This window comes from Myotis myotis, unplaced genomic scaffold (assembly GCF_014108235.1).
Source record: "Myotis myotis isolate mMyoMyo1 unplaced genomic scaffold, mMyoMyo1.p scaffold_m19_p_6, whole genome shotgun sequence".
Classification (NCBI taxonomy): Eukaryota; Metazoa; Chordata; class Mammalia; order Chiroptera; family Vespertilionidae; genus Myotis; species Myotis myotis.
The window spans coordinates 86,022,357-86,045,798 of NW_023416368.1; the positions used below are offsets into that span (position 1 = coordinate 86,022,357).

Here is a 23,442-nt window from a genome sequence, read left to right on the forward strand (position 1 = left end):
CAACAGGGAGGAAGCTGAACATAGGCCCGCCCCCCGCCGCGTCCCCACCTCTCCTCATAGGACGGACACTTCACAGGAAATCGCCCCCTAGCGCCTGAGGTGCACAGGTCTGAGCCCAAAGCAGCCAGATCTCCTGTCCAGGGACTTTTGCACTGAGAGGCAGCGCTGAGAGTCCCAGGGAACAGTGGTCCTTCCTTGCAAACACACACACTGAAAAGGCACCTAATGAATCTGGCTCCATTTTCATCTTTGTTGACACCTGGAGTCTGACGTGTGCATTTGCCAAAAAGGTGCACAGGCTCAGGTACCAGGGATGCCTTAGAGTGTTATCCTCCTAGAACTACAGCCAGATTCCCATAAAGATCATTGAATCCAGAAACAAGCCATGATTTCCAGCGGGAAAACTGACTTCTGTGCATTTAGAATGGTTAACTTTAGAAAATGTTTTTCACATGAAAATCTGTTCCCACTGGTGATTCAGTCACGCTCCTCTGAGGCCATGAGCCACCCCTTACTTGTGGTTGTCTTGTGGGCAGTTCCACAGACCTACCCAGAGCAAGGAGATGGGCCAGGGACAGAGGTCACCAGGGTGGAGAGCCCAGGTGTCCAGCAATGGGCAATCAATTGTAGGGTGGGGGCTTGTCCCCAGGGTGACTTTTCCTCCTCTAGCTCCAGGCCCAGATAAGCAGCAAAATGCCAGGGCTGACATCAGGACCAGCTGCACTGAATAATGACCACTGGCCTGGTGTTGGCCAATCCATCAGTGGAGGCCACATCCCTGAATGGACATACCTGGAAAGCTACAGAATATTCCATTCAGCTCTTCCCCTGGGACCTCCCCTGAAATCTCCACCCTTAAAACCTTTAGGAAGCAGGACCCAGTGTGCTCTCCCTCCCTGGAGCACACCTGTACCTTTCCGTTCTCCTCCTTCTCCTCCTCCCCCAGGCAGGTTACCATTAGCTTGTGCTCCCAAGCTCCAAGGACACTTCCTTTACCTCCTTAATACCTTTCCTAAGCCCATTTCTTCTAAGAATTACTTCTACCTCTGTAATTTAGAAAGTAAATGTTCTCTTACACTTTGGGTCTTGCTCTGAATTCTTTTCTAGCCAGAACTCAAGTACCTACGTTGCTTAACCCACCTTTGTTCTGAGCCCAGTCAGATACCTGATGTCATTCCTGCTGCCACCACAGTTACACTGTTAAATCCAGCAATAATGAGATTTAAGAAAACTGGATCCCATCCATGTAAGAATCATTCAAACCTATACAGAATTTTTATAAGTTCATGTCAGGAAGCAAAATGTCAATGAATGGAGATAATGTCCGGAATATGGCAGTTTGGTACCTTATTTTATACATTACAATCAAAAGAGAATACTCAAGTGGGTTACATGAAATTCATTGGGGATAGATTACGGAGCTGGGAGGAAGCAAAGCAGGAAATCCTCTGGGATAAGATGAAAAGCAAAATGATAGACATACATATATTTTACATAGCTGGGTACAGGGTAGTTAATAGTTAATGATAGCATGATAACAATAACAATGAGAGGAGCTATGGTCTCAGCCCTGGTGTGTTAGTTGTGCACTGAGGGGTCTGAAATAGGGGGATTCACCCTGACATTGCCAAGGTATGCTATCTTATATGCAAAAGACAATGGACAGGCGTAGGAAAGGGAGATTCTAGCCTGGAACATGACTATCTAGCATAAACTGCTTTTAGTTAAAATCTTTTCATTTCAGACCATCCTTTTTGGTTATTTTAGCTCTTTTAATTTGCAAGGCCATCACACACAGGCCTTCTCTAAACTTGGCAGGTGGACTCTTTTCATCCCCACATCTCAATAATATTCACCCCGATTGGTGAGTCTGTGATACTAGCATAACATTCATTCTAACCATGATGAAAGCACTCCCTGCCAGGCAGCCTCTCCATAGAGTATGCACAGCTTCCTGGCTCTGACCATTGCCTCTCTTCAGTCCCTGAGGAAATGCTCACCTTTAGTATCATCTGAGACAAACAGCCCCACCCCAACAGCAGCAATAACCCCATCGAGCCTGGGACACAGAAGAACCTGGAGGCCACCTGACACAGGCAGCCTAGGGCAGAGCCACAGAGCCACAGGTGACCTCAATGGAGAGAGGAAAGGAGGGCACACGTTTCACCCAGGACTCAGCTTACCAGGAGGCCCACACAGGGAGGAGTGGCATCAGTCACCATACACAGCAGGATGAAAGGTCTGTGGGTATTCACCATGCAGAACTAGGATGGAGAATATGTTTGCATTTCATCATCTTTTTTACACCTTCCTTTTCACAGCTATCTCAAAAACAATAGTCTCCAATCACTATTTCTAGAAATCATTCTGATTTCCTAAAGTCTGGAACACCTCTGGTTTCTTGTTTTGTTTCCTCTCTCATCTCACCCTCAAATAAATGACCTCCTACTAAAAATGCATGTTCACTGGGGAAGATGCCCATGTTTGGTCTCTTCTCTCACACCGTTGAACTTCAGGAACCTGCTGCTGCAGAAATTACATCCCATCCCTGCCCTTCCACACCCTGCTGGTACTTGCTCCTGTGGGAATTGTATACTTCCAGCTGTGGCCCCATCTGGGCAGAAACGCTCCATTTCTCACAGGTAACAAAACTGGTTGCTTTGCTGAGGCCACTTCATGCTGCTCTCTAAGGTGCTTGAATTACTGGGTTGTGTTTAGTAAGAGGAGGTGGTTCCTGTGATCTCCGTCATGGCAAACGCAAGGGCCAGAATAGACTTAGTGTTGCTGCATCCACCTGCACCATGGAAACCATGAGGTCTCAAGACTCACCCTACAAGATGGTCTTTTCAGTCAAAGAGCCCCACTGAAAAGGCACGAGGAGTTCCTTGTATGTATGGAGAGATTTGCCCTGGTAGCCTTGGCATATAGCTCTAATGGAAAGAGTTACGCAAGGTTCAAGCAGCTGCTCTGTGGGAGAGTCACTGAGATAACGTGACAGCTGGTCAACCCATGAGCTGGGCAATCAGATTCCTTCCTCCCACCCCTGTCCTTGGGATATATGTTCTGCCCACGGATGGAGAACTAAGAGCCATTTCAAGGACACAGCTTTGAGAGAACAATGTGTTGCTGACCCCACCTCAGCTGTGTACATGACCCAGTGAAGGCTTCTAGGTAAACTTTGAAGATTCTGCTGGGCAGTATCTACTCCCCTTCTGTCCACCCAAGACCACCCTGGTATGGGAGTTCCTTTGCTTTTTAAAACTGACACTAACACTCACGATTGGCCGGGCTCTGTGGTTGAGTGCCAACTCATGAATCAGAAGTAAAGTATGGGTAATACAAACATTTTTATCATAAATTGTTTATTTGAAGATCAAGTGTGAAAACCTAAAGCTGAGATGGAGAAGTGTGCCTGAGGAAACACTTCCAGCTCATCCTTGAACAAAGGGGGCTAGTTTCCCTATAGAGAGCAATGTAGTTTGCTTCTTTCCAGTCTTTTCAGTGTTCATGCGAAAGGACACCATGTAAAGCATACTGTTCTCTCTCCTCTTTGACAAGCACAGGAGATGTTTTGAAATATGCTTTTCCCCTCTCGTTCATTTAAAAATAAATCCTGCTCTAATTTTCATGTCCATGGTGCTGTGCCACCAGCAAAGGAGATGGAGAAGAGATCCCTGGAGAGCTGCTGCGACTGACCCTAACACAGCCATCCCTGCTCTGAAATGGGACCCAATGAACAGCAAGATTAGCCACCCTCCAGGCAATCATGCCACAGGATGCCCTAGCTAATAGTTGACCCCATCTGTACATTTTTACATTTTTTAGGCCATTGCCAATGGTCTAGATCTCTGGCACCAAGAGCAAGAACTTGTAATTGAAGATCACCCTTTGGGATAAAGTGCTCTGGAATAACCCTGCTCATAATTACTCAAAAAGAAGAGAATGTCACACGTCTTTGCACATGGGACATATGAAACCGCAGGGCTTCATTTTAATCACAGCCGGGTAAATTGGTATAAGTTTCTGAAACATACTGACACTTTAGGTGCACTCAGAAGCAGAGAGAAAAACAGGGGGGTGAGGGAATCCGAGATTGTAGTATGAAGACAGTGAGGTGTCCCTGTGCTTCATGGGAAGATATAATAGGGTTGTTAATACTTCTATGCACAGACATGAAAATGACCCCTGCTACCCTGTAGGCTGAGAAGACTGCAATACTATTCTGTGAAATTATGCTATATGACACCCTGTAAAATAAATTATATGTTAATTATCCTATCTAATAAAAGAGAAACATGGTAATTAGCATACAGCTGCTACCCTTCCCATTGGCTAATCAGGGCGATATGCAAATTAACTGTCAGCCAAGATGGCGGCCGGCAGCCAGGCAGCTGGAAACTAACATGAGGCTTGCTTGCTTCAGTGATGGAGGAAACCAACGTTCCCCGGCTGCCTTGCCGGCCTCTGAGCCTGCAGTTTGAAACATTGTAACAAATATAGAACCTAAACAAAACCCCAGAAACCTGCTTTCAGCGAGCCGGGATCTCAGAGCTGGAGTTATACATTGTTTCGATTATAGAACCGAAACAAACCAGATACCTGCTTTCAGCAACAGAGGCCTCAGAGCTGGAGCGCCAGAGCTAAAGCCGGCCCAGAATAAAAAAGAAAAGAAAAAAAGGAGCAGTTGGGAGCTTCCGTCACCCGCCAGCATGAAAACAGCCCTCAGCCCCTCACCCAGACTGGCCAGGCACCCCAGTGGGGACCCCCACCCTGAAGGGTGTGTGACCAGCTGCAAACAGCCATCATCCCCTCACCCAGGCTGGCCAGGCACCCTAGTGGGGACCCCCACCCTGATCCAGGACACCCTTCAGGGCAAACCAGCTGGCCCCCACAGGTGCACCAGGCCTCTATCCTATATAGTAAAAGGGTAATATGCCTCCCAGCACCGGGATCAGCAGAGACGAGAGGCCTCCTGGCACCAGGATCAGCGTGACAGGGGGCAGCGCCCCAACCCCCTGATCACCCTGAGGCTCTGTGTGTGACAGGGTGCAGCACCCCAACCCCCACCCCCTGCTCTGTGTGTGATGGGGTAGAGCCATAACCTCCCCATCGGCCCTCCCCTGAGTGTGACAGTGGCAGCACCCCAACCCCCTGATCGGCCCTGCTCTGTGTGTGATAGAGGGCAGCGCCCCAACCCCCTGATCCACCCTGCTCTGTGTGTGACAGGGGGCGGTGCCCCAACTCCCCTATCGGCCCTACTCTGTGAGTGACAGGGAGGAGCTCCTCAACCCCCTGATCAGCCCTGCTCTGTGCATGACAGGGGGGAGCTCCCCAACCCCCTGATTGACCCTGCTCTGTGCATGACAGGGTATGGAGCCCCAACCCCCCTGATGGGCCCTGCTCTGAGCCCGACCAGGGACTGCACCTAGGGATTGGGCCTGCCCTCTGCCACCTGGGAGCAGGCCTAAGCCAGCAGGTCGTTATCACCCGAGGGGTCCCAGACTGCGAGAGGGCACAGGCCTGGTTGAAGGACCCCCCCTCCCCCCCGAGTGCACAAATTTTTGTGCACCAGGCCTCTAGTATAATATATTCTAATTATGCAAAATATATGCTAAGATACACTAGTGAACTATATACTACCTATACTATACAAATATACTACATACACTATATATACTACATTATACATCATATATACATACACAGATACACATTGATATAGACTATATAAAATAATTTTGCACTATATAATCTTCTATATCTATATATATAAAAGGCTAAGTGACCATCTGTCCATCTGTCCATCTGGCCATCTGGTACACATGAGGCGCACTGGCAATCCTATATAATAAAGAGGTGATATGCAAATTGACTGTCACACCCTCACAAGATGGCTGCCTATGACCAGGCCAGCAGGGGGGTTAGTGAGGGACAACCAAACGACTGAACAAGAGGCTGCGTGGGTCACCCAGGCCAGCAGCGGGGTTAGTTAGGGATGACCGAACAACTGAACAGCAGGCTGCATGGGGCAATCCGGCCTGCAGGGGGGCAGGTGGGGGTAACCAGGCCGGCAGGGGAGGCAGTTGGGGGTCATTAGGCTGGCAGGGGGGGACAGTGATGGGCGACTAGGTCAGCATGGGGGGCAGTTGGGCATGACCAGGCCAGCAGGGGGTCAGTTAGGGGTGACCAGGCCAGCAGAGTGGGGCAGTTGGGGGTGACCAGGCTGGAAGGGGGGAAATTAAGGGGTGAACAGGCCGGTGAGGGGGGCAGTTCGGAGCGACCAGGCCAGCACAGAGGGAGTAGTTTGGGGTGACCTGGCCAGCAGCGGGGGACAGTTGGGGCAACTAGGCAAGCAGGCAGGCGAGCGATCAGGAGCCAGCAGTCCAGGATTGTTAGAGGGATGTCCAACTGCTGGTTTAGGCCCGATCCCTGGGATCAGGCCTATACTGGTAGTCGGACATCCCCTGAGGGGTCCCAGATTGGAAAGGGTGCAGACTGGGCTGAGGGGACCACCCCCATCCATGAATTTCATGCACCAGGCCTCTAGTCTATAATAATAAAAGGGTAATATGCTAATTAGACTGAACGTCCTTCTGGGCATCATTCCAGACATCCTTCTGGACGAAGCCAGGGCCAGAGCAAAGCCAGGGTTCCGGGTGCTGGAAGGAAGCTGATGCCGGTAGCTGGGGGAAGGAAGGCCTACTTTTGCATGAATTTTCATGCATTGGATCTCTAGTTTAAAAATAAACATTGATTTGTGCCTTAACCGGTTTGGCTCAGTGGATCGAGCGTGAGCCTGCAGACTCAAGGGTCCCAGGTTCGATTCCGGTCAAGGGCATGTACCTTGGTTGCAGGCACATCCCCAGCAGGGAGTGTGCAGGAGGCAGCTGATCAATGTTTCTCTCTCATCAATGTTTCTAACCCTCTATCCCTCTCCCTTCCTCTCTGTAAAACATCAATAAAATATATAAAAATAAATAAATAAATAAATAAATAAATAAATAAAAATAAACATTCATTTGTGCATGCACTCTACATATAAAGCTCTCATTGGCACCAATTGCACACGTGTGCTTCAATCTGTCATTGTCAACAAGTTTAAAGTATTGTAGTGTCTGGGGATGTTTCAAACAGTTGTCTCTTAAAATGAATATGAGGTCAGAGGATTCTGTTTATAGTGAACTAGTAGCTTTGCGCACAAATCCGTGAGCCAGTAGGTTGCTGCCGCCCTCCTGTAGCTCTCCTCCTGATGCCCCAACCTCCTGTAGCTTCCCTGACCCCTGCCTCCTCCCCCCTCTTCATACCTTGCCACCCTGCCCCTTCCTGTAGCTCTCCGCAGCCCGCTTGTACCTCGCTGGTACACCCTCCTGCTGATCATGATCTGGTCCTGACCCACTTGGTCGTTACACCTCAGGGCATAATGGCTAATTAGCATATTCCTCTCTTATTATATAGGATGGTTAGTAAAACTTGGAGATGGCAAACTTGATTGCAGATTTCATTTAGGAATGGATATTATTGAAATCCCCCATGAAATGATTTGTAATGGATCTATTATTGAAGCTACCTTTGGAAATAGTATATCTATAAATAATGTTAAAAATATATCTAAACATACAGTTCTTTGTCCTAAAAATGAGCATGTTCATAAATTAAATGAAGAAATTTTGGATGGGCGGGGGTAAGGGGAAGAGATCAACCGAAGGACTTGTATACATGTATATAAGCCATACCAATGGACATGGACAACAGGGGGATGGGAGCATGAGTTTGTGTGTGTGGGGGAGGTTGGTGGTTAATGGGGGGGGATGAGGACACATTTGTAATACCTTAACTAATAATAAAAAAAAAAAAAAGAAATTTTGGATATACTCGATGGAGATTTTTGCACCTGTTTGAGTGATGATTTCCATGGATTCAATGGATGGATAAATTTTCCCATCAAATTTCTTCAATCCGCAGGCTGACGCTCTATCCACTGAGCCAAACCGGTCTGGCAGCCATCAAATTTCTTAATAGTATTACTCCTTTGGGAATGCTGTGTCATAAATTAAAATTGAAAGTAGGTGCAATCATCATGCTACTGAGAAATCTTAATAGTAAATGGGTCTTTGTAATGGTACTAGATTATTATCAAAAGATTGCGACCTAACAAATTGAAGCTGAAGTTAACAGGATCTGCAGGAGAGGTTGTTCAGATTCCTAGAATTGATTTGTCCCTATCTGACACTGGCCTCCCATTTAAATTAATTCAAAGACAGTTTCCCGTGATGCCAGCATTTGCAATGACTATTAGTAAAGCACAGGACAAACTCTAGACAGAGTAGAAATATTCCTACCTGAACCTGTTTTCAGACCTGATCATTTATATGTTGCTTTCTCTTGAGTTCAAAGAGCGTGTGACGTTAAAGCTGTAAATACTTCATCACAACGAAATTGCTCAAGCACTCTGACAGTGTTTTTACTCTTAACGTGGCGTACAGGGAGATAGTAGAATAAGTTTAATCAATTTATCAGTCATTGTTTTTATCAATGTTGTTTTTATATCATGTTTTTTTCTGTCTTTATATCATGTTTTGGTTGTTTTCATATGTTTTTGTTGTTTTGATATCGTGTCTTTGTTGTTATATCATGGTGTTATTGTTTATTAATCAATTTATATATTATTTTCACATACATTTTACTAATATTATATAGAAAGGGTAAATAATGATACTAAAATATTTCTTCTAATTAAGTTCCTTGCAATATGCATGAATCCATGCACTGGGCTACTAGTACATTATAATTCACTAGAGGCCCAGTGCACAAAATTCATGCACTGGAGGGTGTCCCTCAGCCCAGCCTGCTCCCTCTACAATCTGGTACCACTTGAGGGTTGTCTGAATGCCAGCAGTCAGACATCCCTCTCACAATCCAGGAGTGCTGGCTCCTAACTGCTAACGTGCCTGTCTGCCTGATTGCCCCTAAGTGCTTCTGCCTGCCAGTCAGATCACTCCCTAACTACTCCCCTAATGGCTTGATTAACACCTAACTGCTTCCCTGACAGCCTGATGGCCCCCAATTGCCCCCCCCCAAGTTCCCTTGGTTGCCCCCAACTGCCCTCCTCTGCCGTCCAATTTGGTTCTGATTGGTCAGTTTCTATGCCAGTCAGTGTGAAAAGCTCCAATTCCTAGGCAGCCATTGGTTCCTCACAGTTCACCCAGATTTGGTTCTGATTGGTCAGTTTCTATGCCAGTCAGCATCTCTGAGACTATCAACGGGGCCTAATCAGAAAGGCGGGGCTGATCAGCAGCCATGGTGGAGGCCTGGAGAGAAATGGACATGTGGCTGCTGGCCAGGCCCAGAGAGAATGAGAGGCAAGTGCTGATCAACAGCTGCCACAGAGGCTACGGATCAGACCCTGCCTCTCTCTTCAGGCCTCTCTCCGGGCCTGATTCCCAGATCCCTCAGCAGTCAATACTGGGTCACCGGGACTGCAGGACTGACTTCCGGATGGTCAAGCCTCCAGTCATTGTGGATGTGATGGACCCAGGGATTTTTGTTTTTAAAAAATATATATTTTATTGATTTTTCACAGAGAGGAATGAAGAGGGATAGAGACTTAGAAACATCGATGAGAGAGGAACATTGATCAGCTGCCTCCTGCATACCTCCCACTGGGGATGTGCCCACAACCAAGGTACATGCCCTTGGGCGGAATTGAACCCGAGACCTTTCAGTCTGCAGGCCGATGCTCTATCCACTGAGCCAAACCAGTCAGGGCTAAACCCAGGGTTTTTATTTATTAAGATTACACAGAAACCACTCTTAAAAGAATTTTTTAAATTGGTTTCAGAGGTGATGAGAGAAGGAGACAGAGAAAATTTCAATGATTCTCTGGTGAGATAGAATCAATAATCAGATGCTTCCTGCATGTGCACCACTGGGAATCAAGACTACAACACGGGCATGTACCCTTGCCCAGAATCTAACCCAGGATCCTTCAGTCCAAAGGCCGATCCTGTACCCATTTAGCCAAACTGGATAGGGACAGAGACCACTTTCTACTATAGATGCAAAAGCCTTAACAACATATGAACAAACTGAACTGGGCAATATATAACACAACCTATACACCATGACCAAGTGAGATTTAACCCAGGAGAGAGGGTTGGTTTTGCATCTGACAATGAATTAATGTAACATACCGTTAATAGAATAAACCTCAAAACTACAGGATCATCTCAATTGAGATAAAGCACAGGCCCTTCCTCACTTTGTTTCCCCACTGGAAGCTCAAGGAGGACAAAAAAGGGTCGAAAGTTCTCACTCAGCTGCTAAGTCTTGTGCTGCAGGTTCATGGGAAAGGTGTCTACCACCTCCCTGAGGTCACCCCTGTGCACAGGCCTCCCTGGGTCAGCACCCCCTGAGCCTGTCCTCGCCCAGCCTTTCATCTCTGCCCCTCACTGAATGTCCCTTGATGGGGATGGGTGGTAGCCTGTGGACCCTGAACCACAGACAGGTGGACTTGTGGACTCAGGAAAACACTGGAAGCTGTTGCACGACCATGGGAGGAGTTTGGGCTCATTTCTCACTCTTCCTGCAAGAACAGGGACAGGGCTCCAGCAAGGGGACCAGGAGCCACCTCCTGTGCCTGCTCACTTGAGGGAAAGCAAAATACTTGGCATTCTGAGCCCCTTATTAGGTGTGGTGCTAAACTGCATTCTGGGAGCCAAGTGAGGTGAGGGGTATCCCACAGGGATGTGATTTCCTGTCTGGGATGTTACTTCCCTCAGCCCATGGGGCTGACATTCTGCAGGGGGAGTCCTGTTCCAGAAGAGTAGGCACCAGATTTGGTGGGTGGGCTCCGCACTCACTCTGGAGGCAGCTCTGAGGAGAGGGGGCCGGGTGTGGTCAGCCTCTTCCCTTCTGAAACTACAGGGTGGACTGGCCCGCAGGATCAGGGAAGGCGCTCTAGGGACGGCGTGGCTCCTGAGGGACTCCTAGAGCTAGGACAGGCAGGGCATCTCCTTTTCACATTGCTGAGGGGTTTGAGATTCCTGTGCAACGTGCTTCTTGGTACAGGAGTGATGGTCATGCAACTGTGGGGATCACTGTGTGTGAGGGGCCTGCTCCTCGTGACATGGGCTCTGGGTTCTGTCACTGTTTCACCACAGTCACCTGAGGTGGCAACAGAAAATTTCCAGAGTCGGACTGATGTTGCCTATAAACACGTTACCCAGAGAGCAGGCAGAGTCAGCTTGAGATGGGAAACTTAAGAGCTGGAAACAGGCTCAAGACCTGCTGATGACCAAGGATTAGATTAGGACATTCCCAGGCTGACCTCACCTGTGCAGACCAGTTGGTTTCCCCATTTCAGATCATCGCATTTCCTGAATAGGACTCCAGAACCCTGGCGTCACCTCAAAGGTGGGGGCCAGGAGCCTATCACTGTCTCAGCATTTGTGTGAATGAGGGTGGAGGTTGCCCGAGAGGGTGATTCCTGAAATTCAACCCTGTTGTGTCCTCCCCCAGACCTCTGTTCTTTATAAGAATCCTGAGGTGGGAGTAGGAAGTGTTGCACATGTAGTGCTCCAAGTTCAGGACAGTTTAACATCCTCCCAGCAAGAGGATATACTTTTGCCATTTTATTTATTTATTTATAGATATAGTAGAGGCCCAGTGCACAAAATTTGTGTGGGGGGTTGGGGGGGTGGTGGGTCCCCTCAGCCCAGCCTGTGCTCTCTCCAATCCGGGATCCTTCAGGGGATGTCCTGGGGATCGGGCCGAAACTGGCAGTCAGACATCACTCTCACAATCCTGGACCGCTGGCTCCTAGTCATTCACCTGCCTGCCTGCCTGGTCACCCCTAACAGCCCCTCCCCCCGCCAGCCTGATAACCCCTCACTGATTCTGTGTGCCAGCCTAATCGTCCCTAACTGCCAGACTGGTCACTCCCAATTGCCTCCCTCTGCTGGCCTGGCTGCCCCAAACTGCTCCCCCTCTGTGGGCCTAGTCTCCCATCACTGCCCCCCGCCCCTCGCCAGCCTGGTCACCCCTCAACCCCCACAAGCCTGGCCACTCCATGAAGCCTGCTGTTCAGTCGTTTAATAATCCCTCACTAACCCCTTGCAGGCCTCGTCGAAGACAGCCATCTTGTGAGAGTGTGAGGGTTAATTTGCATATTACCTCTTTATTATAAAGGATTTTTATTAATTTCAGAGAAGATGGAAGAGGGATAGAAAGAAACATCTGTGATCAGAAAATCATTTATCGACTGCCTGATGCATGCTGCCTCCTGAGGATGGAGCCTACAACTCGGGCATGTGCCCTTGACTAGAATTGGACCCCGGTCACCTCAGTTGCAGGACGATGTTCTTGCCACTGAGGCAAAACAGCTAGGACCACTTTTGTTATTTTTCATTGTTTTTAATATTGCACATACTGTTTCTAGAGCAATTACGAGTTTTTACAAATGCAGTTACACCACCAAGACAATGGAAAACATTCCATCAATTCAGAAGAACACAATCATGGTGGCTATTTATATGGATTTGTTAGAGGTTCCTCTAAACCTTTATCTTTTTTCTTTTCTTATTTAAATATGTTTTTTTATTGATTTCAGAGAGGAAGCGAAAAGGAGAAACAGAAACTTCAATGACTAGAGATAATCATGGATTGGCTGACTACTGCACGCCCCCTACTGAGGATCAAGTCTGCAACCCAGGCTTGTGTCCTGACTGGGAATCAAACCATGACCTACTGGTTCATAGGTCAACACTCAAACCACGCAGCCATACCACCCAGGCCCAACCTTTACCTTTTCCAGAATGAGATGTAGTGGATCACCATGTTGTCTTCACCCTGGCCAGGTAGCTCAGTTGGTTACAGCATCATCCAACATGACAAGGTAGCAGGTTAAATCCCAGATCACACACAAAAATCAACCAATGAATGTAGAAATTAGAACAACAGAGTACTGTTTCTCCATCTATCAATTATTTTTTAAAAAATGTAAAAGAAGGCTCTAGCTGGTTTGGCTCACTGTATAGCGAGTAGGCCTGTGCACTGAAGGGTCCCAGGTTCGATTCCATTTAAGGGCACCTGCCTGGGTAGCAGGCTTGATCCCCAGTAGGGGGCATGCAGGAGGATTCTCTCTCATCATTGATGTTTCTATCTCTCACCCTTCCCCTTCCTCTCTGAAATCAATAAAAGTATATTTAAAAATAAAAAGTAAAAGAAAGTCATACTCTATCACTAGGAACAGTTTCTTTGGAAGTGAGACTGTGACTTTGTTTTCCTGCTTGGTTTGTATACTTTGACAATATCCCTAAATTTATGAACTTCAATTGATTCATAAAGGAGATAACTATTCAAGAAGTAAATGATTAGAAATTATAGATTTATCACTTTTCGGAAATGCATCCAATACCCTCTAGGAAATATTTCAGTATTTAGATAACAAGAAAGGCAAAAGCTGTTCCAGACACTTGGTTAAAGGCCTTGCACTCCCTGCCAGGCCTAGATATATGTTGTGGAAAAGAAAAGGTCACACATGTCCATCATCACACAGAGCTACTCCATGACCACGATGAATCAAGACGGAAGCAAAGGCATTCATGTCTGTATACCTGATGAAAGAGAACATGTTTCCAAAGAATAAAAATAACAAAACCCCCCTTTCTTCACTAATATGATTTGTTTCCTACAATTCAGGGTTAGCATGACTTTATTTTTCCCTGCCTTCTAAATAAAAATTAATATCACCACCCAATGTAGAATTAAGTTCATTTCCTCACAGAATCCAATGCAGAAAAATGTCTGGCTTCCCTCAATAGCAAATAAATGATCTATTATAAGGCAAAATACAAGAAACTCTTTTCAGTGTGCTGTTACTGTCACAGCCCACAGCCATTTATGGTTTGTGGTCATTGTTATTATTTGTATTCATCCCATTCCATGTCTCTTTTACCACAGATGTGATTTTGTTGGTATTTGGCTGGAAGGGACAGAAAAATACATGATTGAAGCTTTTAATATTTTGAACAAGTAAGAAAGCAGTCTGTGCCAAATAAGTATAAAAAAGTTTTAATTTCCCTGAGAAAACATGTTTGAATTTATACACACATAATTGTGACTCAGATTATATGATTAAATGAAAAAGATAACATGTTGATCTGAAAACACATAATTACAATGGGATAGTTAAAGATATCCTCAGGAAACAATAAAACGGAACAGCTATTAGCATAAGAGTGGTTGGGAAACAGTTCATATTTCTTTAAAAAGTACAGAAGCATTGATTGGAGAGAAAAAATACACATAATTTCAATCACATACAACCCAAGATAACTGAAAACATTGAGATTAGGCTCAGCTCTGAGTGACAGCACACATCAGAGTCTGCCTGCAATGAGGAAAGAGCCGATTCTCACATGGGAGGACTGGTTCAGAGCCCTCACTGCAGAGGGTGGTACAAGAGCAAACTGTCATGGGGCTCCTTGGCACTGCACCACTGCAGCTGTCACAGTGGCATCTGAATCCCATTAGTAGTAGTATCAATAGGACGAGATGATTATTAGTCAAATTAGACCTCAAGCAAATGCAATCTAGAGAACAGTGCGTACCCTTCAGAATACAGCCACAACCATTTCAGCCTACGCTTATTAGCTGGTGGACACCTATGGGCTTGCAGGAAAAGCCAACCTATGCTGGATTTTTTAAAAAATATATATTTTATTGATTTTTTACAGAGAGGAAGGGAGAGAGATAGAGAGTTAGAAACATCGATGAGAGAGAAACATCGATCAGCTGCCTCCTGCACATCTCCTACTGGGGATATGCCCGCAACCCAGGTACATGCCCTTGACCGGAATCGAACCTGGGACCTTTCAGTCCGCAGGCCGACGCTCTATCCACTGAGCCAAACCAGTTTCGGTGTATGCTGGATTTTTAATGTTGAATTCTAAACAACTGTAAAGCTTACACCTGACATCAAAGGAAGTAAAGCAGTGGCTGGCAGTTCTGAGGATATTCCTGGCTGGTAGGGTAAAGAGTGAGAAAAACAAACTAAAATATTCTCTTCCTAATGTGAACCCCATGGCACAATTCCCAGCAAAAAGGACCACAAAAACCAACCATGAAAATAATTCACATGAGACTCTACAGTGAACTGTAAGCACAAATATATGGCGAATACTTATTATCTAAAATAACAGTGAATTTCAAGTGCAATTGAAAAATTAAAAAAGAATACATATGTGTGTAGGGCCTATTCATTCAAAACCTGTCAGGTCACATTACTGGGTAGCTGGATCGATCCTTGGTCAGGCACATGGAAGATGTTCCTCTCTCACATCGTTGTTTCTCTCTACTACTCTCTCTCCCCCTTCCTCACTCCAAAAAAGCAATTTTTTAAAAAAACTAACAAACAAAGAATGAACATTGACAATGAATATGTCAAAGTTTATAGAATTTTTTTAATGCTGTGAGTTTTGGAAAGTATATGACTTTATTTGTAACAGGCTTATTTATATGCAGCAGTCAGTTACACTAATAGGATTTCTTTTAAGTACAATTTTCAAGGTACTTTGAAATTATTTGTTAAAATTTTAAAGTTTGTTTTCATTGTGAAATATACCGTGTACATTCTCACATGGGAGCGTAAGGATACTAGTGGCCTGGTGAATGAAATTCGTTTACATTAAAGGGAAATTAGAGGAAAAAAATTTTTTTTGAGGTATAGATTCAGTATTTGTATACACTGTGAAATGATCATCACAATAAGTCCAGTTATCATCCATCACCATAGTTATAACATGTTTATTCCTGTGATGAGAACTTGCAAGATTTACTCTCTTAGCAACTTTTAAATACACAATACAATATTATTAACTAAAGTCCCCATGACTTCTTTATTAGTGTAAATTTGTATGTTTTGCTAAGACTAATGTCAAGGAGTTGACTGCCAATGTTTACTTCTAGGAGTTTTTTTGTTTGTTTGTTGTTCTGTCTTCTGGAAGTTTTATGGTGTTTTTAAAAATATTTTTTTTAATTTTTAGAGAGAAAGGGAGAGGGAGAGATAGAAACATCAATGATGAAAATCATTCAGGGGCTGCCTCCTGCATGCCCCCTATGGGCATTAAGCCCACAACCCGGGCATGTGCCCTTGACTGGAATCGAACCCAGGACCCTTTAGTTCACAGGCTGATGCTCTATCCACTGAGCCAAACCAGCTATGTCTAGAGGAAATATTTTAACACTATAGGCCCGTGCATGAAATTTGTGCATGGGGGGCGAAGGGTTTGTCCCTCAGCCCAGCCTGCACCCTCTCCAATCTGGGACCCCTCGAGGGCAGTTGGACATCGCTCTAACAATCCAGGACTGCTGACTCCCAACCGCTCGCCTGCCTGCCTGCTGGACTGCCCCTAACCGCTTCTGCTTGCCAGCCTGATCACCCCATAACCAGTCCCCTGCCAGCCTAATCGATGCCTAACTGCTCCTCTGCGGGCCTGATTGCCCCTAATTGTCCTCCCCTGCTAGCCCAGTCACCCATAACTGCCCTCCCCTGCAGGCATGGTCCCTCCCAACTGCCCTCTCCTGCTGGCATGATCGCCCACAACTGCCCTCCCGTGCAGGCCAACTTGTGTCCACATGGGGCGGCCATCTTTGACCACACAGGGCGGCTATATTGTGTGTTAGAGTGATGGGCAATTTGCATATTACTCTTAATACATAGGATTGCTATTTGCCCTTTCTCTATAATAGAAGTGTCAGAGATGAAAGAAAATTATAAAATGTGTATGAAAATCTCCTTCCTGTCAGAGTCTGGGGCAGGCTGTGGGACCCAGATTCAAGTCCCTGCCCACTTGCGCACACCTTGAAATTGCAAGAGACCCAGACCTGGCCAGCTGCACTCCCGTCAAGCCCCACAGGAGAGGGAGCGCAGACTCAGGTCCCCTGGCCCGGCCTCAGGTTTCTCAGCCCTGGCGCGAGGGTGTGACAGCCACTTGCATATTAGCTCTTTGTTATATAGGATGAGGCAACATGAAGGTTTTCCTACATTTTTACATTCAATAAATTCCACCACTTTGAGTTTTTTTCATGATCTTTTTAAGGAAAACGGACAGCTGAAGACTTACCCACCTCTATCTGTATACACTGTTTCTCCAGGTGCATTCTCACATGTCCAAGAAAGGCTCTGCCACGTTCCCTATGTTCATACACTTAGTCTTGGGTGGGAGTCCCTTCATGATTTTGTAAAGAACTTGGATACCAACGGCTCTTCTACAATCTTTACATGACAGGGCTTCTCTTCAGTGAGTTCCTTCATCCTTTACAATAAACTGGAAGAAATGAATGCTTTCTAACCCTCTTACATTTCTAGGGTCCATCCCCAATATGAATGGATTATATAATGGCACAGCTGAGAGATAAATGAAGGTTCTTTGCTATTCTTTACATTAAGAGTGTTTATCAACACATTTTGTTTTCACATGTCTGTAAAAGCTAGTTGAAACCTGAAAGGTTTACCATTTTCCTTTCATTGATATGGTTCTCTCCACTACAGTGGGGCCTTGACTTACGAGTGTCCCGACTAACAAGTTTTTCGAGATACGAACTGTCTCTCGGACGATTTTTTGCTCTGAGTTGCGAGCTAAAATTCGGGTTATGAGCCAGCTTCAGATACCCCACTGCTAGTTGGGCCAGCGAACATCACAGTGAACGCCACAACATCAGCCCAGCATCACGTGTCTCACTCGTTCACAATTGATTTGACATACGAGTAATTTGAGTTATGAGCTCCATCACGGAACGAATTAAACTCGTAAGTCAAGGCACCACTGTATGTGAATTTTTGTAAATTTGAAAGGATCTGGGATGACTATGGGCTTTCCTACATTGCTTGCATTCATAGGGTTTCTTCCCAGTATACATTTCATGATATCTAAGAGAAAAGAAGTGACAAAAAGGTTTAACTCATTCCTTATTCATGAGGCTGCTTTCCATCATGACTTCTTTTATGTCTTCCAAGATGTGTGACACAACAGAAAGTTTTCCCATATTGCTTACATTCCTAAGGTTTTCCCCCAGTATGTGTTCTTCCATGCTTTTGAAGAGACTTGGAGAAACTGAAACCTTCACCACATTCCTTACATTCATAGAGCTTTTCTCCACTGTGTGTGCTTTCATGTGTGGGCATGAGCAGGAGCCAACCGATTGATGTTTTTCTCTCACATCAATATTGTTCTTTATTTTTCTCTCTGACTTCCACTGTATAGATGGAAAAATATCCTAAGATATCTTCAGGTGAGTATATATATATATATATATATATATATATATATATATATATGAACTAGCGCTAACCGGTTTGGCTCAGTGGATAGAGCATCAGCCTGCGAACTCAAGGTTCCCAGGTTCGATTCCAGTCACGGGCATGTACCTTGGTTGCGGGCACATCCCCAGTAGGGGGTGTGCTGGAGGCAGCTGATTGATGTTTCTCTCTCATCGATGTTTCTAACTCTCTATCCCTCTCCCTTCCTTTCTGTATAAGTCAATAAAATATATTTTTAAAAAAGAACTAGCATAGTCAAAGGGTTTTCAACAATCTTTACAGGATAGGGCTTATTTTCAGTGGGCATTCTTTCATTCATTATGATTTCTCTCCACTATGAGTATTTAGGTGAATTTCAAGGAAACTGGAATGAATGCAGGCTTTCCCACATTGCTTACATTCATAGGGTTTTTCCTCATTATGAATTCTTTCATGACATTGGAGGGTGGTTGTATAAGAGAAAGCTTTACCACAATTATTACATTCCTAAGGTTTTTCACCAGTATGAATACTTTTATGAAGTCGGAGGTGATATAAATCATGGAATGTGTTACCACATTCCTTATATACATGAGGGTTCTTTCCGTCATGACTTCTTTTATGTTTTCCAAGAGAATTGGGAGAACTGAAGGCTTTCCCACATTGCTTACATTCATAGGGTATTTCCTTATTATGAGTTCTTTCATGACATTGGAGGGAAGTTGGATAAGAGAAAGCTTTACCACAATGGTTACATTCATAGGGTTTTTCCCCAGTATGCATTCTTTCATGAATTCTAAGCAAAGAGGGATAAAGGAAAGTTTTACCACATTCCTTACATTCATGAGGCTTCTTTCCGTCATGATTTCTTTTATGTGTTGCAAGAGAACTGGAAGTACTGAAAGCTTTCCCACATTGCTTACATTCATATGATTTCTCCCCTGTATGCATTCTTTCATGATTTCTAAGATATTTGGAACATCTGAAAGCTTTCCCACACTGCTTACATGCATAGGGTTTTTCCTTATTATGAGTCCTTTCATGAATTCGGAGGGAAGATGGATAAGAGAAAGCTTTACCACAATGCTTACATTCATAACGTTTTTCCCCAGTATGAATACTTTCATGAAATCGGAGGAAATATCGATCATAGAATGTTTTACCACATTCCTTACATTCATGAGGCTTCTTTCCATCATGACTTCTTTTATGTTTTCCAAGAGAGCTTGGAGAAATGAAGGATTTCCCACATTCCTTACATTGATAGGGTTTTTCCCCAGTATGCATTCTTTTGTGATATTGAAGGGAAGTTGAATAAGAGAAAACTTTACCACAAACCTTACATTTATAGGGTTTTTCCCCAGTATGAGATCTTTCATGATCTTGTAGAGAAGACTGATAATAGAAACCTTTTCCACAATGCTTACATTCATAATGTTTGACCCGAGTATGAGTTCTTTCATGATTTCTAAGGGAAAAGGGATGATGGAATGTTTTACCACATTCCTTACATTCATGAGGCTTCTGTCCATCATGAATTCTTTTATGATATCCAAGAGAGCTGTACAAACTAAAGATTTTCCCACATTGCTTACATTTATAGGGTTTCTCCTCAGTATGCATTCTTTCATGATTTCGAAGAGAAGTGGAAAATATGAAAGCTTTCCCACATTGCTTACATTCATAGGGCTTTTCTCCACATTGTGTCCGTTGATGCTCCCGATAAGACTTTGGACAACTGAAGGCTTTTCCACATTGCTTACAACCATAGGGTTTTTCCCCCGTATGAGTTCTTTTATGATTTTGGAGGGAAGTTGGATAAGAGAAAACTTTACCACAAAGCTTACATTCATATGGCTTTTCCCCGGTATGCATTCTTTGATGAATTATAAGGGCATAGCGACGACGGAATGTTTTACCACATTCCTTACATTCATGAGGCTTCTTTCCAGCATAACTTCTTTTATATTTTTCAAGAGAGCTGAGCCAGCTGAAGACGTTCCCACATTCATAAGGTTTCTCACTGGTGTGTGTTCTTTCCTTATTTCTAAGAGAAGTGGAACTTAAAGCTTTTCCAGATTTCTGACATTGATAGTGCTTTTCTGCAATGTGTGTTCTTTCATTATCTCCAGAGTACTTGGGAGAACTGAAAGCTTTGCCACATTGCTTACTTTGATGTGGTTTCTCTCCGGTATGAGTGTTTTTGTAAAGTTTAAAGGAAATGAGATGACTAAAGCCTTTCCCACATTGCACACACTCATACGGATTCCCAGCAATATTTCCTCTTTCATAATTTCTAAGGGAAGTTGAATAATGGAAAGCTTTCCCACTGAGGCTGCCTCCGTGGCTTCTAATATGTTGATGAGGCTTAAAAGCTTTCTCAGTTTCCTTACATTTATAAGGGTTTTCTTCATATTCCTGACACAGGTACAGTTTGGGTCCAATATGAGAGCTGAAGTGGTTATTCAACGATAAATAATGCATGAATATTTGCCTACACCTGGATTTAGGTTGTTTCATTTCAGGAAGAGTTTCCTTCTTTTCATTATGATTTGGAATCTGGCTGAAGTTTTCTCTCCATTGACTACCATCTGTCCTTGTACAGAGTCTCACTACCATATGCCTGCTGTAAAAATCAGAAGCATATTATTAATACTCTGTTAACGATTTAATATTTATTATTAGCATGACAATGACATTTTTAACCATTTTCATAGAAAGAGTGGGGTTTCTGAACATTCCAATTTTTGAAAGTGGATATCCTAAAACCTCTGAAATAGGCTGGATCACAGATATTATGAAAACACTTATATTGATTAATGCTACTGATGTATATTTTTTCCAAGTGCAATTATTGTTATACATTAAACATCTAGGCCATATTTCAGAAGAAACATTTGGATGAGATAATTCTAAGAACCAATGTATTTAAAACTGGGCTGTTACCATTGGATTACAGGTTTTTAAGATTTTTTGTGGACCAGGCCCATTTGGCTCAGTGGTTCAGGATAGAGCCATGCACCAGGGGCTTGACGATTCATTTCCCTAAAAGGGAACATGGCCAGACTGCAGACTTATTAAACCCAGTACGGGGCATGCAGGAGGCAGTCAGTTGATTTTTATATCTCTCCCTCTCACCTCCATACTCTAAAATCAATAAAAACATACTTTTGCACCACCAGAGAGGCTCACTGACCTCTTAACCAGGTGGTCATAGTTCAGTTTCTGGTCAGGGCTCGTGCCCTGGTTCTTGATTCTGAATGCACAGCATTCAGGGGGCAGCTATCGATAATTCTCTCTCATCACTGATGCTACTTTGTCTTTCTCCCTCTTCCTACCTCTCTGAAGTAAATTTTAAAAAATTAAACACAAATAAATAAAATAAATATATTGCACACACACACACACACACACACACACACAAACACACAACACACACAGATGCTCTTAATGCTTTTTCATGTCAATGAAACTCACCTAAAATTCACCCCATGATTTTCATATTGATCTTCACTCTCACAATCATCACACTGTTCTTCGAAAAGACATGCTAGAAAAACCATTATAAACTATTAAAGAATATAAAAACTGGTTAGATTTTAAGTACACAATGAGCTGTGATCATTCCTAGTTTAAGTACCAATGTATTCCCTTTCCATATTTCAGTTCTTGAAACAGCATTGATGAGCAAGCAACACTAGTTTTCTTTTCTTGTTTATAAAAAATATATTTTATTGACTTTTTACAGAGAGGAAGAGACAGGGATAGAGAGTTAGAAACATTGATGAGCTGCTTCCTGCACACCTCCTACTGGGGATGTGCCCACAATCCAGGTACATGCCCTTGACCGGAACTGAACCTGGAACCTTTCTGTCCACGGGCCAACGCTCTATACACTGAGCCAAACCAGTTAGGGCTAGTTTTCTAATTGAATAAATAAGTACCAAGTTGTTGCAGGCCAGAGTCGCTCTGTGCTTGACCGTCAACCTATGAACCGGTATGAACTGGGAGGTCACAGGTCAATTCCCAGTAGGAACGGTTTGCAGGGTAGATGCCCAGTGTGAGGCGCGCACAAGGTACCCAATCAGTGATTCTGTCTCATCATTGATTTTGCTCTCATTCTCTCCCTCTACTTTTTCTCTAAAATCAATAAAATTGTATTTTTAAAAAAGAATTTATGATACCTACCTACTGATGCCAGGTTCCAGAAGGTTTCCAGCATCACATCTGTGTAGAGTTTCTTCCAGGTCGGATCCAGGAAAGCCCACTCCTCCATGGTGAACTCCACATTAACATCCTCAAAGGCCACTGAGTCCTAAAATATCCCACATACGCATATAGGAGAATGGATGAGATAGACAACACTGGGGACCCATACATAATTCACAGCAAGTTCACATAGAACACATGGTCATCAACATTTAGTGTATCACTTGATTGTGAGATTATTATTAATTTGCCACATTCACAGCCTCAAGAACACATGGAATTTATTGATATGATTTTACTGTGATCACTTCAAGTCTTCATTGCTCTCTAATGTCAGGGTAAAGAACAGCTTGAACAACTTTTATATTAATACATTAAAATACTTCTATTTTAAGCCCATCAATTCCTTGTGAGAAAACTCATCTCCATTATAACCACCAATTGATGCAGCTATCCATGAAACATACTGCCATGTCTGCATAAAGTTTTAGTGACTGTGAATACAATAAAGGCTTGGTAGCTTGCTCTTCTATTCTCATCACCAAACAGGAGAGGCCAGGCAGTGTGTGGAAATTCAAATTAGAACACAATGTACTTGGCCATATTGTCCTGAAGTACTTCAGATTATTAGAAGTCGTCAGATACACCTGAATGTATGAGAATATTCTCTTGGAGGAGTACAGATGATCATTTGTTTTTATAATATTTGTTAGTAACTCAGTTTGACCTTCTTTTGCCTCTCTCATTTCATGGAGATAGGATGTTAAAGTTAGAGCTCAGGTATAAGTAAGACAGGGCAACTTAGCTTACTACAAAAGTCCTCTACTCATGAGCCTGAGGGTTACTTCATACTGGTTTTTAGGACACATAAACATGTATATTGAAATCATAAGATCACACTCAAAAGAAGTCTTTCTGGCAGAATTGTGACACTA

The 23,442-nt window shown here is 44.0% G+C and overlaps 1 protein-coding gene across 1 annotated transcript; it reads right to left on the reverse strand.

Moving 5' to 3' along the window:
- Positions 1–18,521: 18,521 nt before the first annotated feature.
- Positions 18,522–22,608, reverse strand: LOC118659326 (zinc finger protein 709-like). Its single transcript, XM_036315606.1, has 3 exons — positions 22,487–22,608; positions 21,776–21,848; positions 18,522–20,924 (listed from the first exon to the last, which is right to left on the reverse strand). The coding sequence occupies exons 1-3, from the start codon at positions 22,572–22,574 to the stop codon at positions 18,806–18,808; spliced, it is 2,280 nt and encodes a 759-aa protein (XP_036171499.1). The 5' UTR covers positions 22,575–22,608; the 3' UTR covers positions 18,522–18,805.
- Between the last annotated feature and the right edge of the window lie 834 nt (positions 22,609–23,442).